Source organism: Drosophila nasuta, chromosome 3 (assembly GCF_023558535.2).
Source record: "Drosophila nasuta strain 15112-1781.00 chromosome 3, ASM2355853v1, whole genome shotgun sequence".
NCBI classification, from domain to species: Eukaryota; Metazoa; Arthropoda; class Insecta; order Diptera; family Drosophilidae; genus Drosophila; species Drosophila nasuta.
This window is the reverse complement of record NC_083457.1, coordinates 18,760,170-18,777,727: the sequence shown is the minus strand read 5'-3', so window position 1 is coordinate 18,777,727 and position 17,558 is coordinate 18,760,170. Positions and strand designations below refer to the sequence as shown.

General features: G+C 34.7%; 2 protein-coding genes across 6 annotated transcripts in view; both read right to left on the bottom strand.

Annotated features, from left to right (window-relative positions):
- Window positions 1-856: 856 nt before the first annotated feature.
- Window positions 857-17,558, bottom strand: part of LOC132789039 (myc box-dependent-interacting protein 1-like) — a 28,605-nt gene continuing 11,903 nt past the window's right edge. Inside the window, exons 2-10 of one of the 5 annotated variants that reach the window (XM_060796777.1) lie at window positions 11,081-11,216; window positions 10,711-11,006; window positions 9,327-9,497; window positions 9,173-9,254; window positions 8,986-9,111; window positions 3,451-3,969; window positions 3,283-3,402; window positions 1,972-2,114; window positions 857-1,806 (exon numbers count right to left, since the gene is read on the bottom strand). In XM_060796777.1, the coding sequence (XP_060652760.1) occupies window positions 1,726-1,806; window positions 1,972-2,114; window positions 3,283-3,402; window positions 3,451-3,969; window positions 8,986-9,111; window positions 9,173-9,254; window positions 9,327-9,497; window positions 10,711-11,006; window positions 11,081-11,216 (1,674 nt within the window). In that variant the 3' untranslated portion in view covers window positions 857-1,725. Of the gene's footprint in view, window positions 1,807-1,971; window positions 2,115-3,282; window positions 3,403-3,450; window positions 4,030-4,857; window positions 4,878-8,985; window positions 9,112-9,172; window positions 9,255-9,326; window positions 9,498-10,710; window positions 11,007-11,080; window positions 11,217-17,558 lie in introns of those variants that run through there. The other 4 variants (XM_060796776.1, XM_060796779.1, XM_060796780.1 and 1 more) reach the window with 4 other exon arrangements.
- LOC132789041 (G protein alpha q subunit-like) lies at window positions 5,482-8,178 on the bottom strand. Its single transcript, XM_060796782.1, has 8 exons — window positions 7,925-8,178; window positions 7,372-7,556; window positions 7,164-7,318; window positions 6,969-7,097; window positions 6,782-6,911; window positions 6,562-6,718; window positions 5,711-5,818; window positions 5,482-5,635 (listed from the first exon to the last, which is right to left on the bottom strand). The coding sequence occupies exons 1-8, from the start codon at window positions 8,040-8,042 to the stop codon at window positions 5,553-5,555; spliced, it is 1,065 nt and encodes a 354-aa protein (XP_060652765.1). The 5' UTR covers window positions 8,043-8,178; the 3' UTR covers window positions 5,482-5,552.

Here is a 17,558-nt window from a genome sequence, read left to right as displayed (position 1 = left end):
ATTGCTTATTCGTCCCTTTTACTTGGTGTTTTTATAGAAAAAAGGACACTTATTTGACCGATTCTCAATTAATAACAAATAGAGCTTCAGTAAGTAGTTCTTTATTCACAAACGGGCACCCAACTACTCTTGATGTTTCGATGTCAAGTACTGAGCAATATAATAAGTGACCATATAACATACAACACAATTTGCGGTTTTTCAGTATAAATACTTATACACACAAGGTATGCGTATTTTTTTCGCTCTAACTTCATTTAGAATCATGTTATATCCCAAATAAATATTACATACTAATATCACCTGTTCTGGGTTTTAGTTTCCAATTACAATATGTAAATTAGGAATTATTCAGAATCGAAATACTTACTTTTTTAGGAATTCGACGAAAATAATGAACAACTTTTCTTGTTTGTTTAATCTATGATTTATTTGATTTTCTGTAAATTATTATCATTTGTTCAATGTGTCCATGCGATAAATAAATGTTTAAATAATATTAAAATAATAACTTTACAATACACATTTCAAAAAGAAATTTGTATGCATTTCGGGTTTCTGCGTTACTCATTTTGATTGACAAACAAGCATCAAACTGGATAAAAATCTATTCGATTTGTTAAACAAAAAAAATAATATAGGAGAATGGATTTGTTAGTGACTATTGGCTTGTTTTCAATGTTATAAAGCTGACGCTAGTTATTATGTATTTCGAGAGAGTTTTTATTTCTCGATTTCTTCAATTAAATAACAGCTACAAATAATATATTAATTTAAGTGAATAATAACGATTTCGTGTTGTATTCCAAATAACCGAATTGAAAACAAAAATGCCAAAAAGGTTATTTCTGGTGGCCTTTTCTTTTCTTTTCACTCCAGAACATTCAATTGACTATAAAAAACTCGTACTACATCATTTGCAAAATACATATACAAAAGGTCTGTGTTTTTGTTTTCTCCCTCTAACAGATGATCGTGTTTAAAACACGATCCTTATCGAGTGATATGCGTTAAATTGTTCGTCTTTGCCTTTTGCTTTTAACAAATTACAAATTAGATACATTTTGTTCGTATTAATTATGAGCACAATAATAGATTTAACAAATAAAATATATGTATGTTATTATATGCGTATGTGTATATGTTTTTATGGTGTTTTTAGATTTTTTTTCTTTTTCATTCTTATTAAATTTTGTTTTTTCCTTTTCTTTTAATTTAGCTTTGCTTTTGTTTTTCTTTTCTTTTCATTTTGTTTTTGTTTGTGTTTTGATTAAGCTTACATACTAACAAAATAATATATATATGAAACATTTCAAAGTATTTTGTGTGCAATCATTTGTCAACAATAATATTCATAATAATGATAATAATAATAATTGGAAGCACTGCTTTAACAAATACACGACTGTTTTTATTGCATACAAAGTAAAATATATAAATCAGATTTGAATTTAAACAATAAATTTGACGAAAAATCTAGGTGCTTAATGACAAATCAAATAATTGGCGCAGTGCTGTATATAAAAAATTTGGCCGAAAGTTGAAGTTCGTTTTCTTTTGCTTTTGTTTCTTGTGTTTCTTTTTGTTTTGTAAAATGATTGTAAAAAGTATTCTTGTATACGTATATATAGAATAATATAACAAAATTTGGGCTGAAGTGTTTGTTGTTGTTATTTAGTTGTGTTTTAGTTGCATTCGTTCCGTCATTGTTGCGGCATCCGCTTTTCAAATGGGACGTGTAAAGTTGGCCGGGAACAGACCCTTCTCGGTTGTGCCTTCCTTTTGTCCCATCAGCCAGCCTTCCTCCTGCAAATTGGTAATGAAAAACTGCATTCAATAAGGATAGTAAGACTCTGCATCCGCGCATTTGGAGGGGCAACTAGCGCATGCGTTAATTCTCAATGGTTGGGGGAAGAGATGAAACACGGTACATGGATTGGCAAGCATGGTGGATAGCTTGGATAGCATTACCTGATCCTCGGGATCGTCGTACTCAATGACACGTATGGTATCGCCAATTTCAAAGCTCAGTTCATCGACATCTTCCTTAACGTAGCCGTAGGTCGCCTTCACGCGATATAGCACACCAGGTGGCAAATCAGCTGTGTTGGCATCTGTGAATTGTGAAATTGCATTACGGTTAATATGTTGAGTGCAGAACAATATTATGAATTATTATTTGATTTACAGGTGTACCGCACATCCGCACATAAACATATTATATTATAGATAATTATCATAATAATAATAAGTATATTCAATGCACAACTCAATTTTTAGTGAACAAAACGCAAAAGCAAGAACACAACTTGCTGTTAATTTCGGTGGTAAGTTCGCAGCCCTGCGCATGGGTTAGTCAGTTTTTTTTTTTTGTTTTGGTATTTTGCTTGGCTAGTATTACGACGGTAAATTGGTGTAACTGGCAATACAAAAGACTTAAGCAACGAACGTGCAAGCGGTGTTTTTTTTTTTTTTGGTTATTGTGGTTGTTGTATTTTTTGATCGGTGATCGTATGATGAGATGACTGAAGACAACTTAAAGCTATGTACTTGTATGTAGTAACCTAAATACGTGTCTTAGCCTTAGCCACCTGCAACCATTTTGTTGTTTATCAATAAATATTACAACGTGAATGACAATTTGCTACAAACAATAGAAGTAGATAGAATGTATGTACAGGCATAGAATGATGAATGGTGAATGTAATATAAAAATATGCGATGTAAGCACTACAAAAAAGTGATTTTTAAAGTAAACAATTGCTTACATTAAAGCACTTCTTATTTTTCGGTATTTTTTATGTTTGTAATGAAACAGGGCACCACTTAAATACTTATTGGGCCAAAAAAAACTGCCCAAGAATCAACCACAAATACTTTATAAGTACAATACAACAATACTATATCACAGTTTTCCCCTTCGGACTCGCACATGCTTAGATACTTTTGTTTCGATACGTAGTTTGTGTGGTTAAAAGAGATATGTATGGATACAGATACAGACATCATTACAGAAACTGAAGCTTAAATATGAAATATACAGAATAGACAAGCCGTTGCTGTCAGCCGATCATCGGCCTCAATCAGGCACCCAGTGAAATTGGTGTTTGGTGTGATTTATGTTTATTTGTATTTTTGTTTTTGTTTTTGCACTACATTTATTTAGTTGAAGGTGCCCAAAACAGAGACAACAAACGACAGACAGAGAGAAAATGCAGACAGACCCAGTTTTGGAATTTTACTTCCGAAGATCGTTGTAGAGGAAGGAAGACGCTTACTCACCCTTGGGTACTTCGTAGATGCGTTCGTCGTCATCGTCGAAGGGATTTTTATTATGCTTATTAACAGTTTGGCTATTAACTAATTGTTTTTGGTGGCTACTGCTAACAACTGTTTCTGTATCTGTAACTGAGTGCGTTGTAATTGTGTTTGTTGTTGTTGTTTCTTTACCTAGTTTCTTTTGCTTATGCTCCTCAAGCGAACTCGAATTGCCATTGGCACCCAACTGACCATCCGGCAGTTCTTTTGGCTGCTTTCCCGGCTCTTTTGCTGTGCTGCTCGCTGGCGCTGAATTCGAGCTGTTGCTGTTGCTGCTGTTGTTGATCGCTGCTGCTGTAGCTTCTTCTTCATTATTGTTGCCATTCACTGTTTTTGTGGCTGTTGTTGTCGTCGTCGTCGTCGTTGTTGTTTCCTTGGCATCTGCAATCACTTCACGAATCGTCTCCTCTGTCTTCACTGTTGTGGCTGCTGTTGCCGTTGCTGTTGCAGCCACTGAATTGGCATTCGGACTGCTTGGCTCAGTGGTCTCCACAACTTTGTTGGTGGTGGTCGTTGTGGTGATGCTGGTGATGCCATTGGCAACAGCCGCTTCGATTGCTGCTCTGGCCACCTCCTCGGCGCTCGGCTTCTCCAGCTGCGGTGCGGGACTGTGTGGTAGCTCTGGGAGCTGCGACGACTCTGGCGTCGGTTCTGGTGTTGAAGAAACTGAATCAAATCGTGGCTCAACCATTGAAGAGCTTGTGGATGTTGCTAATTGTTTTTCATACGAATTTGCATCATATTTTTTGTTTGTTTTTGTTTGTTTATATTTTCATTTATACGTTGATGTTGGTTTGTTGTATGTTTTGGTTTAAATGTGTATATTTTTTTGTTTGTTGGTTATTTCATTCGCGAATTTTTTTTTGTTTTGGGTTATTATCATCATTCCAACAAAAACATTACAATTTAATTCATAAAAAAAGAGAAAAAGTAAAAAATATAACTGAAGACATGCATGTTACGGGTTTTTAGGGACACTTTCAAATTTAGAACATTTTCTTTGAAAATGTTGCCAGAAGTTTTCTGGATTTGAAAACAAGGGTAAAAAGCGATATCATGCAACATTCCATTTGTTAATGGGTCTTGGCCACATTTTGCTTTAAACACGCGGCAGTCTAACTGAATGATATCAAAGAGTCATTAAAGAGTTCTAAGCCATTCTACAGTTGTGTATTTAATTTATTCAACAACAACCTCATAAACAATAAATTAACTCGATGACCGCATTATAATTGATTCAAAATACAAAAGGCAAGTTTTTACATGGAATGTTAGGAGAGCCCGTTAACAAAGGGAATGTTTGCTACAAAAGTTATCAGAATTAGTTGGCGACAACTAAAAAATCTTTATAAATTGCCAAAAACTAAAAAAGATCAGCATTTGCCATCGAAATTTTGCATAAAATCATAATATTACGGATATTATAATAGTGCATGTAATAATAGATAGATAGATAGATATATAGATATGTATATAACTTAGATATTGTGTATAATATTAAGTTCTTTGTGATATCATTTACATAAATCAAGATATAATAGTTGAGAATTTATTTTACACTTTGGCGATATGTAATGCGATTTTTTTTTTTTGTACAGTTTTGAGCAATTTATAAGTTATATTTTGTTGGTGTTGGGCTCGATGTCTTGATGGGATTTACTAAAGTAAATAATTGGATTAATATTTGTGAAAAGATGTTTCAACTCAATTACTTGTTTGTTTGCGCAGCGTATTTGAGCCGTGTTGCGATTCTGTGGCCAACTTGTCAACAATGGCCTCAAGTTCCGAATAGATCAGCAATTGAAAGTAAAGTTTAAGCTTATTATTGCTCTAATCATATTATAACAACCTTAATCGTCTCATTGTGGAACACTTGTTCGGTGGCGAACAATGTCTGCAAATTGGTCACCAAAAACAATATTCTCGAATCGTAGAGCGTGATAAAAAATTGTTGCTAACAAGTTGCATATTTCAATACTCCAAATGATTTTTTGCACTTGTTCTTGTGGGCGAGGTCTTCAAAAGTTTAGCCTAGTAAATTCATCGAGTATAAATTTTAAAATCTAAAAGTATGATCAGACCTAAGAAATTAATAAATAAAATGATTAAGGACGTTGAAAACGCTGTCTAACCAGAATCTATTTGATTTTATATTATTTATTTGGATGCATTTTGAAAGTACATAGATTACTCATGAAATGGATACATAAACAAATTATTTGCTATGATTTATTTTAACATAGTTTAAGGGATTCCAATAAATTGATCATAATTTTATCTTTTAATGCGGCGAAGACGAGTTTTATGTTAGAAGTATCTGTTATATTGAAAAAAAATGATTTGCAAAGTAAGTCAAAGTGTTATATTAAATTAAATAACACTATATACTTGCCCCCAGTGCATGTGTAATGACAATAGATGTTCCTCTCGTTGTCGTTGTTCAAACTAAGAAACATGTTCCGAATGAAGTCACGGGCTGCCTTTGAATCGCCCTTCGGTCCTATTTGCAAATTTATAACAAAATAAAACAAGTAAGAAAGCTACAGTCGAGTGTACTCGACTGTGATATACCCGCTACCCATTTTGAATAAAAGCAATATATTTTGCGGTATTATTCTCAATATATACCGAATATATTGCGAAAATACTAAAAATATACATAATGGTATATTTGGTATATCGATATAGTATCGCATTCAAAATATACCATAGACGGCACAATATACCAGATAGTCAGCCAAAGCAATTAAGACCCTAGTTAGTAGGCGTTTTTGCCCATACAAAATTATTTCTTTAATTACTTCCACAATTTGTATCTGTTCGCAACTAAATCATAACTACTATAGTTATTATTGTATACACCAAAATACGCAACTCTAGCTTTAAAATTGCGGTTGTTATTTTTTTGATTTGCTGGGGCGGAAGAGGGCGTGGCAAAAATTTGAAACAAACTTGATCTGCGTGCAAACATAACAAATGCTGTCAAAAAAATTATAGCTCTATTTCTTATATTCTCTAAGATCCAGTGTTTCAGACGGACAGACACACAGACGGACATGGCTAGATCGTCTCGGCTGTTGATGCCGATCAGGAATATATATACTTTATTGGGTCGGAGATGCCTTCTACTACCTGTTATATTCATTTCCTGCCGGCAAAAAGTTATAATACCCTTATACCCTATGGGTAGCAGGTATACAAATTAGTTATTAACTGTCAAGACTATGAAATTATTGTCCTTACCATCCCCATAAAGAGGATAATAGTCCACCATATGATATTTCTTGATTTTCTCTTCAAATTGATCTATCTTGTTAAGAAACAGAACAAACTCTGATTTTTCGAACCAGCGAGAATTAACTATGTTTTTAAATAAAGCTTTCGATTCCTCCATTTTATTCTACAATATAAGAAGCATTAAACAACAGATACATTGAATAAATGTCAGTATGTTTAAACTTACAACATTTTCAGATTGAAACAAATTTTGATCGTACTCGGAAATTGCCACCAAAAATATTATAATGTTTACATTCTCAAAGCAATGGATCCATTTCCTTCGTTCCGAACTCTGTCCACTTACGTCAACCAAACTGCAATTTATTTGTTAGTAATAGATCGTATTTAATATAATAGATATGGTAATATACCGGAGTACAAATCGATCCATTTCAATATTGTATTGATTGATTCCAGTTGTCGCTGAACGTACTCGCAAAATATCCTGTTCACTCGGTATATAATCTGGCTTTTCAATTCGTTCGATTTCACAGAGAAAGCTGTGTAGATAAAAGAGAAAGCAATGAATTGTTTAAACTCTTGACTTAATTCAATGTTTTACGAACTATTCTGCAGAATCTATTAAATAATATTCTTTTCGACGACTGTAACACTTTTGTATGCCAACATCCTTCCAAAGACATTTAATGACACTCAAAAAGGGATCTTTCAAAGTTTCGATTGTGCCACAATCAATTAACGAAATGAGCTCAGCGCGATCCTGCAATTAAATTACAACTTTATTTCGAAATTGGAAAAAATATCACGTCTTACAATATTTTCAACATCACTATAGGATATTTCAAGTTCTTCCATAGCCTTGATCATTGACTGCATAGCCATGAATATGTTTTGGTACACCATCTTAGTGTAGATAAGCATTTTTTCGTCCGAAAACCTATCGCCATGTATAATGCGCATTTGTTTGAGAAACGTTGTTTTGCCCGATCCAGCCGTACCTGAGAACATAAAATTAAAACTAATACCTCAACCAGCGTATTAAACGTATGCATGTGACTAATGAATATATGTGGTATATTTAGTTTGGATATTTAAATACATATACCACAAATATTATAAAGATATTTTGAAACGGTATAATTATTATTAATTATTTGAATTTTATGCCGACAATTGAAATCACTGATTAAACATTGTATTAGTCATTATTTATATAAAGATAATATGGGTTATTAAGAAAATAATATAAATTATTTTCACTACTTGTCCGAATAAATATTTTTAGGAACTAAACAAAAATATATATGTATGTATACATGTATGTTATGAAGCATCGTTTTACATGAGATATAAATGTTATACTTGCCCAGCAATAAGAGTTTAATAACATAGTTCATTTTCTTTCTGTCTGCTTTGATAATTTTCTCAATCTCCTTGTTTATTCGTCTACTTTCCTTTTGATCTTCTGATAAGCGACATGACATGATTACTGTATAAAGACGCTTATTGCGCACACCTTCGATGGTCGATAATTAAAGTATACATATAAGTAGCACTTCAGTTGCAATTACTATATATAAGAATCTTGTTATTCACAAAAGGAACCCATCTACTCTTGATGATCCGCTTTCAACTACTGAGCAATATAAAAATCTACTATACATAACACAATATATTGTGGTTTAAATACTTATATATATATCAATATGCGGGTGAAGAACAAATGCATTTTGTCTCGCTCTAACTCAAATTAGAATCATGATTGAACTTAAAGGGTAAGACGACTGCGATATACCCTTTATGAATCTACTAATATAGCATTAATACCTTCATTGAAATTAAGAACAAGTTCTTGTCGATTGTTTACGTTTGTTGACTGGAATTACAGAAAGTTTAGCTTTGACTTCACATTCAGTAAATTCATTAAACTAGGATCTAATTGAAGTTTATACTATTTATTTCAATTATAAATTTGTTGGTTGTCCGCATTTTGTCGCTTTGCCAAGTACAGTTATTGCGGGGCGACAGCGAGACGCTGTCGCCGAGTGTTGTTCGATGGCTCAGGCATAGACAGTAAGACGATCGAGAGGGCAGTGTGCTCTAGAATTCGCCTGTGAAAGCATCGAAACTCGGCTCGCGATAATGAATAAACAGACTTCGGTAGAACAGACTCCGACATGTCTAATAAATTATTTATTTTACACTTTGGCGATATGTAATGCGATTTTTTTTTTTTTGTACAGTTTTGAGCAATTTATAAGTTATATTTTGTTTTATATCGAACAAACAACAAAGAAAAAAAGATAATAAAAAAGCAAAGGAATAAACGAAATCAAAAAGATAATTGCATAAGTAATATAGATAATTAACTGAGTAAATAGATTAAAAGCACACAAAGCACCTGCTGCTGATGGGATGTCTACTTACGACTGTTTGCCAGACTGGAGCCACCGTTTGTGGTAATTTGATTTTGATAGTTGCTGTTGTTGGCATTGGCGTTGTTCAGTTTGTTCACTGGCGATTGCACTGGGCTCGAAGTCTTGATGGGATTTACTACAGTAAATAATTGGATTAATATTTGTGTAAGCGTGTAAACATGTTTCGACTCAATTACTTGTTTGTTTGCGCAGCGTATTTGAGCCGCGTTGCGATTCTGTAGCCAACTTGTCAACAATTGCCTCAAGTTCCGAATAGATCTGCAATTGAAAGTAAAGTTTAAGCTTATTATTGCTCTAATCGTAGCTATTCTTTATGCATATTATAACAACCTTAGCCGTCTCATTGTGGAACACTTGTTCGGTGGCGAACAATGTCTGCAAATTGGTCACCAAAAACAATATTCTCGAATCGTAGAGGGCGGGCAGCTCATCGTGCAGTTCCGTATTCAAAATTTCATAGGTGCGACGCGCCTCTTCCAGCTGTTCGCGACCTTTGGTAAGCTGAGAAACGAGAGAAACGAAATTCATTAAATGATTATGCAATTAATACGGATTAAGGCTACTCTGAAATAAGAATCGAAAATGTTCATATTAAAAGTTGTGTTCTTAAAGTAAGATTCTCGAACATCAAACTATTAAAGAACATTAATCTGAAAAATGCATAGTCTCCAAAATAAAACCTAAAATACTAAAATATAAATTACAAAATTATCGAATCAATCGCTCTTTGGAGCGAGAAGAAGTATTTCGAGGTGAGAAGTATTTCATTAGTAGTGTTCAATAAATAAGTATAAGTATAATTGATTAACTTGAATGAAAAACAATGTAGTATAATATTTATTAAGATTTTTTTAATCATCTTCTGCTGCATAGGGTTTTATATGCTTTGGCTGATAACCTGGTATATTTATTACTCTATGGTATATTTTGAATGTAGTACTACGAGTATGTCAATATACCAAATATATTTATACCCGCTACCCATAGGATAGAAGGGTATTATAACTTTGTGCCGGCAGGAAATGTATGTAACATTTAGAACGAGGCATCTCCGACCCTATAAAGTATATATTTTCTTTATCAGCGTCAACAGCCGAGACTATGTAGCCATGTCCGTCTGTGTGTCTGTCCGTATGAAACACTGGATCTCAGAGACTATAAGAGATAGAGCTATAATTTTTTTTCGACAGCATTTGTTATGTTTGCACGTAGATCAAGTTTGTTTCAAATTTTTGCCACGCCCACTTCCGCCCCCGCAAATAAAAAAAAATCGAATAACTAGCGTAATTTTAAAGCTAGAGTTCCGAATTTTTTGGTTGCGATCAAATAAAAATTGTGGAAGTTATTAAAGAAATACGTTTGTATGGGCAAAAACGCCTACTTACTAGGGCTCTTAGTTGCTTTGGCCGACAATCTGGTACATTGTGCCGTCTATGGTATATTGAAAAGTGTACTATTGAAAGGTGTACTATATCGATATACCAAACATACCACTTGGTATATTTTTAGTATTTTTAGTATTTTCGTCGAGCACAGTCGACTGTAGCTATCTTTCTTATTTTGTCTTGGTATTTTATCAAAGCTTCTGAATGCTTTTTCGTGCTTCAATATCGATGTGCTCGATGCACTATTTAACACAAATTGCAGATTCATAGATTCTTAGTACTAAGGCCAAACACTTAATTTTATAACTTTATTTTATTAGTGTATTCACCTTAACATCATCCTTGCGCTTGTTGGCATTGGCTTGCAGATTTTGGAACGAGTGACGCTGACCATCGTAGTCGATGAGCTTGCGATTGCGCTTTTCCACCTTCTTCTTCATCTCAGGGAACTGGCCGGTGTATGTATTAAGCGGTATCAGCACCTGATCGCCCAGTTTGTGTGCAAAATCGAGCCACAAGCTCTCTGAGGCGGCAGTTTGTGCTTGAAGTGCATCGTATCCGGTCCATTGTGGCTCGTAAACTTCGCAAACGGCGTCCATCAGTGATTTCGAGGCGGTTTGTGCGGCTGTCAAAAAGAATAAAACATTAAAATAAAACTAAATTAAATCATTTAATGAATAGAATTTAAGCAAAACTTACCGCGTATGCATCTTATGTAGTTGTTGAACTCCTTTTGTAATTTGTTGGCATTTGTTTGTTGGCGATTGAAGTTATTCAAATGATCGTCAAAGATTTCATCTGCGGTGCGATCGACTTTGCCCAAGTTTTGTAGAATCTGCAAGCAAACGAGACAAAGATTGGAATGTCGTATTTAATAACCAGTTTCTGGATTTTGGGTGGGTGTCATGCTCAAGGTCAGTGTTGATAAAGTGGCTCAAAGTGTAGGCCGTTGCTGTTGCTGCTGTTCATTCTTCATTCAAGCCCGACCACGTAATCGCAGTCCAATTATCATTGTATCAGCCAACAAGCACAACAACATAACATAGTAGACAAGCAAATGGCGCATTTATAAATAAAAGAAATCATTTGGCAAGCAGCGTTTTTGTCGCTGCCCTGGTTGAGTTCATGTTCAGTTTAGTTTTTTACATGTGGTGTACTCGCAAAAAAAAAAAAAAACAAGAAAAGAAAATGGCATAGCAAACAGAATGAGATTAAGAATGGGAGGAGAAGGCAAAAGTGTGGATGTTGATGAACAAAAAATACTTAGCAGAGCGCTAAATCTGTTGCCACATGCCTGTCAACGGCGCATTTGGGTTAAGAACGCAGTTCGACTTTTGTTGCTGCTGCCTCCGGTCAAAGATACTTGAGATAAATTGTAAATGCTTTGCCACAACATCAAACAAGCTAACGGCTAGCCAGCCAACTGGAATGTGGCAAGCTGTTGAGCAGGTGCAGGCAACCATGGTGGCAGTGGTGGAGGAAGTGGAAGCGAGGGGGCAGTCACCAAATGATAAGTTGTCAATTGCTGACACAACCTTGTAACAGTTTTTCAACAGCACGCCCACGCCTCAAATGTGACCCCACACAAAACACACAGACACACATGTAGACAAAACAGAATCAGAGAGCAACAGAGAGAGAGACCGAAAAAGAGAGCTGAGCAGATAATAGAACTCTCGCACATGCTGCAATACATTGCGTATACGCAACGCAGCATTCAGCAAAACTTGCTGATGTTAATCTCAAAATTTGTGTAAATATTTAACCACAGATAGCAGATAACATTCTAAGATAGAAAAATTACACAAAACAATAATATATGCATATAGCGGCTTATATACATTGCTTAGATAATTCGTGGAGCAACTCGAGAAGTCACCTTAGTGGAAGTTGCTGTAGGAAATGATACGTTAAGCGCCGTTATGAATAATTAACCAGCGCATGTACGATATGCTATGCGATAAGCATATCTAATTTAACAGTCAACGGCATAGTTAAGTTGGGTAGTTCCTAAAATACCCTTTAAGAACATAAAAGAATTTTAGATACAATAATTCTTATTGATTTGAATAGAAAATTATTGTAAAAGTTAAATAGTTGTAATATTCGAGTTTCCGAGTGTGTGTCTGCTTAAGCACATAAAAAGCTAAGAAATTATAATATACTTATTCTATTTAGAATTAGATTCATTTGAAAGAAAGCAACAAAGATTTGCTTTGAAGTGATAAAAATAGTGAATGAATAATTTAGAATACTGCGTGAAATTTTGCAGACGATATTTAATATTTATTTAAGACATCAATTTATAGAGTAACAAGTACTCATTTATTTATATATACTGAAAAATACTTAAATATATAATATATATATTTTGTATATTGATATACGGAAAATTTGATATTTGAAATATACCATAGAGTGCAAAAAATACTATATTCCCTACCAAAACAATTAAGACCGCTGTTTTTTGTATAACTTCTAGGTATAAAAATAAGACGCTGTTTTTATATGTCTTTAAATATGCGATATACTGTATTTCGTATATAGTATTTTATATAAATATACTGGATAAAGCTTAAATATACAGTATACCGTATATATATATTATATATGTATATATATTTTAAATATACCATGGATTATAAAAAATATGAAATTGGTAACCAGTTAAGACAGCTGCTTCTTGTATAACTTCTATGAAACTAAGAATATTAAAAATAAGTATTTCGTATATTGATATATTTTTACATTTTAAATATACCATAGAGTAAAAAAATACTAAATTGTTAGCCAAAGCAATTAAGATAGATTCTTCAAAAATAAGAAGCAGCTGCACTCAGAGTCCAGCACACTCAATTGTGGCCTTCTGAGTTGAATGATTACGCAACATTTCGCCCAGTGTATGTCACATAAAACTAAACAGCAACTATGGTCACATCGAGCAAGTGTACGAGGCAGTGGCCCATGCACATAAAAACCTTTTATGGGCACACTGACCACTAACACACACACACTCACACGTTTAGAGCCACATTGTTGTGGGTAGTTTCCCAGCAACTTGTTGACGCATTTTCTGTCCATTTTGGTAGCACAACAGCAAACCGGCAAAGAGTTAACTGTACGCATTGATTTTTGATTTTCGTATTTTATTTCTCAGTGCTTATTGTTATGTTTGCCCTTAATTGGGCAATGGGCAAATGAAGACTGCAGTTATATACGTGCTATATATAATATAAAATAAGTGAAATATGCCCACGTGTGGCAATATAATCCAAAAGCGAATGCAGTCAGCGTTTTACTTTTTTTTTTTTTTTGTCGAAATGTGGGCGAAATGTGATTTCGATTCTGTTTCTGTTTCAGTTTCAGTTTCGGTTGCCATGGTGTGTTATTAATTAACCCGCAAGCGATTTATTATCAATTTCTCTGCCAATTAGTTTGCTCTGCGCTGTGGCCAAACTGCTATGCAAAGTAGACTCGCAATTCTACTACCAGTAGAGATATGATTATGAATGATTGGACTTTGTGTGGTTATCGTTGTTGGCCACAGTTTGGCTGGCAATGGCGGTGTGTCCACTTCCGTCCATTTGGCGTCCTTCTCGCAATGTGTGCTTTATGTTTGTGTAATAATGTCTCAGTCACAGTTTTGCGTCATCGAGAGTCAGGGCATAGACAGCTGTATATATAGCAAAGCATATATGTACATATGTGCACATCATATACATATTTGTTTATAGTATAGACAAATATGCCTAGAGTCTGTCATTTTATTTTAAACTTGTGTGCGCTCTTTCATTCGCTATATATGCTATACTGTGTAGTATATAGAGATTTTTCTTTTGGCTAATTCCACGCATGCAACATGTGCGTAGACATCGCAGAGGAGCGAAGAACGTGGGCTAAGCTTTTGGCTCTAAGCCAGACGCTGCGCTCCAAGACTGTCTGGGGGCGTATGGAGGAGTCGTCGATGACAACATCTCGGCAACACCATAGTAATAATAATAGTAATAATAATAACAATAAAAGCCTACAACAAAAGTATCTTGTATCTCGTTTGTTGCAGCAGCAGCAACAGCAGATTAATTCAACTTTCAAAAGTGCAACACATAAATATAAATCGAAGCAGAAATAAACAACAACTGCCAGGGATGGGCAGATGGCAAACAAAACAAAACAAAAGTAAAGTAAAGTGCAGCAGCCAACATATTGTTCAAGTGATGCCAAAGACGAGGAACTACACACACACACACTTACATATATAAATGTATAAGTGAGTGTTGGCCCAGTTTATAAGCGAGCTACAGACAACTGCAAACAAACGGCAAAGAAAAGCTCGATTTCTACGACTACGAGATACCAATTGAAAGGGAAAAATCGAAGCGGTGCAATGGCAAGTGGAACAACCCCATTGTCACTGTCGTTTTACAGGGTATGCGAAATGGCAACGTCAGCTAAACTAGAAATTATATACGAGAGACACACAGCGAAAAAAAAGGGAATATTAAACATAAACAGGCAGCAGACAACAAGCGACAAGCAAACGAAAAAATAAAGACACTTGTGAAAAACTATGTAAAAATTTGCCGGCGGCGGCAGAAAAGTGCGAGACAAGTGAGTGCAAAGAGAATGAATGAGAGAAATGGGTATAGAAAATGTGCCACCAGTAGATCGGTGTCAGAGTTGTAGCTGTTGCTGTAGCTGTGGATGTAGCTGCTGCCGGTTTACGTCTCCGACTGCCACGCCCTTTTCCCGCCTCGCCTAGCGGCAGAAAGCACTGACAAGTGCCATGCAACAAGCTACTTCCCCTTTCTTTTCGTCTCTCTCTCTCTCTCACTCTAAAGACCTAACCTATTACCACAAAAGTACATTTGCAAGTTGTTGGCCGCGGTTAGCGGTAAAACCAAAATACAAAACAGTCTCCATATATGATATATGGAGAGACCTGCTTACTATATAGCAAACAGACAGACAGACAGATAGTTAGCAAAACGACGACGATGATGACAGCAAAGTGTTGTTGTGGGCTGCAACCGGTTTCAACTTGCCACTCCCCCTGCCTCTGCCTTTGTCTCTGCCCCACTACTCACTGTTGTCTGCCCCATTCAACTAGTCATATGACTTACACTTATCTCAGATCGAGTTAGCGGCATAGAACGTGCTAAAAAAAAATGGAAAAAAGAGCAGAGAACAGCTCATACATCGTGTTAGTAATTGTCATTAATAATGATTTGCTAAAAATGGCGTTGGGTTTACAATAAGCTTTTAGCTTATAACTTTTCCGCTACAAACTAATGGGAAAAAGACACAACACAAATCACAAGTGGATTGAGATTGAGTTTAAAGATTATTTCCATTTAAATCAGTTGCTTGATATTCGCTACGATTTTAATCACATATTTTATATGTCAGAACTAAACCACTTACTAATCAGATGCTTTGCTTAAAGATAAAAGTGAAAATGATTTGCTAAAAAAGGCGTTTGATTTAGCTCATAATTTTTCCGTTGTGAACTTAAATGAGAAGTGGATTCAGATTTAGCTTGGATATGTCTTTAAAGATTATTTCCATTTAAATGAGATCGTTTATGTAAACATTTATATATAGTTTGACCAAGCGTTGCTTATGATATTTAGATTTAACTGACAAACAAACTTTATATTTGAAATATTATACAAAAGCTTAGGTTAACTATTTGTATAATCTACCATAAGTCAGAAAACTGAGAGTAATTTGATGTAAGGAAACCTGATAATAAAACTTTTTGTATAATCTACTGAAAGTCAGAAAACTAAAAGTAATTAAGGGTAAATAAAACTAATAAACGTGTATTTATTATTTTTAATTATTTTGAGCAGTACACTTTAAAGACATTTTATATTTCATACGCAGAACTAAACAACTTACTAATGAGATACACTGCTTATAAAATAAAAGTGAAAAGTCATGCATAATTCTGCAATTATGCAGACACACATGCATATATGTTAATTAAAGCATTTTATTGCGCAATCGAAATCGAATTGAATTTATTTATGCGACGTTTTCAAACTTTGCCTCGCATTTGCATAATTTCTTTTCGATATCAACTCTTTCCCCTCTCTTTCGACTTCTGCTTGGGCTTTCTTCGGCGTTCGCGTTCGCGTTTGCGACGTTATCGCTTTAAGCTTAAGCTTGTGGAAAGTGAAACTCGTTGGTAGAAAGTTCGACAGAAATTCCCAAAGAAAATAACTAATATTTGCCTATGCTCGAGACAATCGTTGGCTGCTGCCATGATTTATCTATTAACATTAGTTGTAACTCGAAAACAACAAAACAATAAAAGATGCAGAGAAATGGGCAACAAATAACAAATTATATTTAATTGCTTGGCGAACACAAAAAAGAATCTAACAGATGTATCTTTGCTGTGTAATTTGTGTTGAAAACGAAGTCTAAACTTTAAATTACATAAACTGTTCGAAAAGTATCTAAATAAGTCTCGTTACCGGAAATCGATGAGCTTTCAGTTAATGTTAATAATGGCATAAAAATAATGGAAAACCTGTCCGGGTTTATTAGTTATCGCTTAATGTCCGTTTTTTTTTCAAGATTTCAAGATTCGAAAGGCGAAATGCTGTAAATGGGTCAGCGATTATTTAAGATGTTTTTAACATTACATTCAACAATTATTTTACATTTTTACTTTATTAATTGAATGCTTTGCAGTTAAGTTTTGTTGTTGGGCTTTTCACCATTTGTTGCGGACTTTTCTTCGCTGGCTATTTTTTTAACCTGCTCCGCATTTCGCTTTTTGCAATTAGCTTTGCACGCGTTTTCTATTTATTCGAATAACATTTAGTTGATTTAGTTTTCTCTGTGCGTTAAAAGGCAACACAGAAGCATTCGATTGGAATGGAAGTGATTTTGTTTGGCTTCCAACCATCGTTGACTGACTGTCAAATGCAATTAGCCCAAGTTAAATCAGTTTACTGCGCCTACGAATCTATGTGAATAATGTATGCAAAAGTGCTGGCAGATACACGCATCTACATACATAGTATAAAGCTAGCTGAGTTGGCTAATATGAAATGCAAATATTTTCGCCAACTGCAAAAGAATTTACTGGGCCAAGACATGTTCACTCGCACACAGACACGCAAACTCGTCTAGATACTAGAGCTTTTTCAAAAACTCTCTTGCT

Coding starts and splice junctions, on each gene's coding strand:
- LOC132789041 (XM_060796782.1), bottom strand. CDS start 8,042: ATGTCATGTCGCTTATCAGAAGATCAAAAGGAAAGTAGACGAATAAAC. Junction 7,319..7,371: donor ATAGTGATGTTGAAAATATT/GTAAGACGTGAT, acceptor ATTTAATTGCAG/GATCGCGCTGAGCTCATTTC. Junction 6,719..6,781: donor TGTTTCAATCTGAAAATGTT/GTAAGTTTAAAC, acceptor CTTATATTGTAG/AATAAAATGGAGGAATCGAA.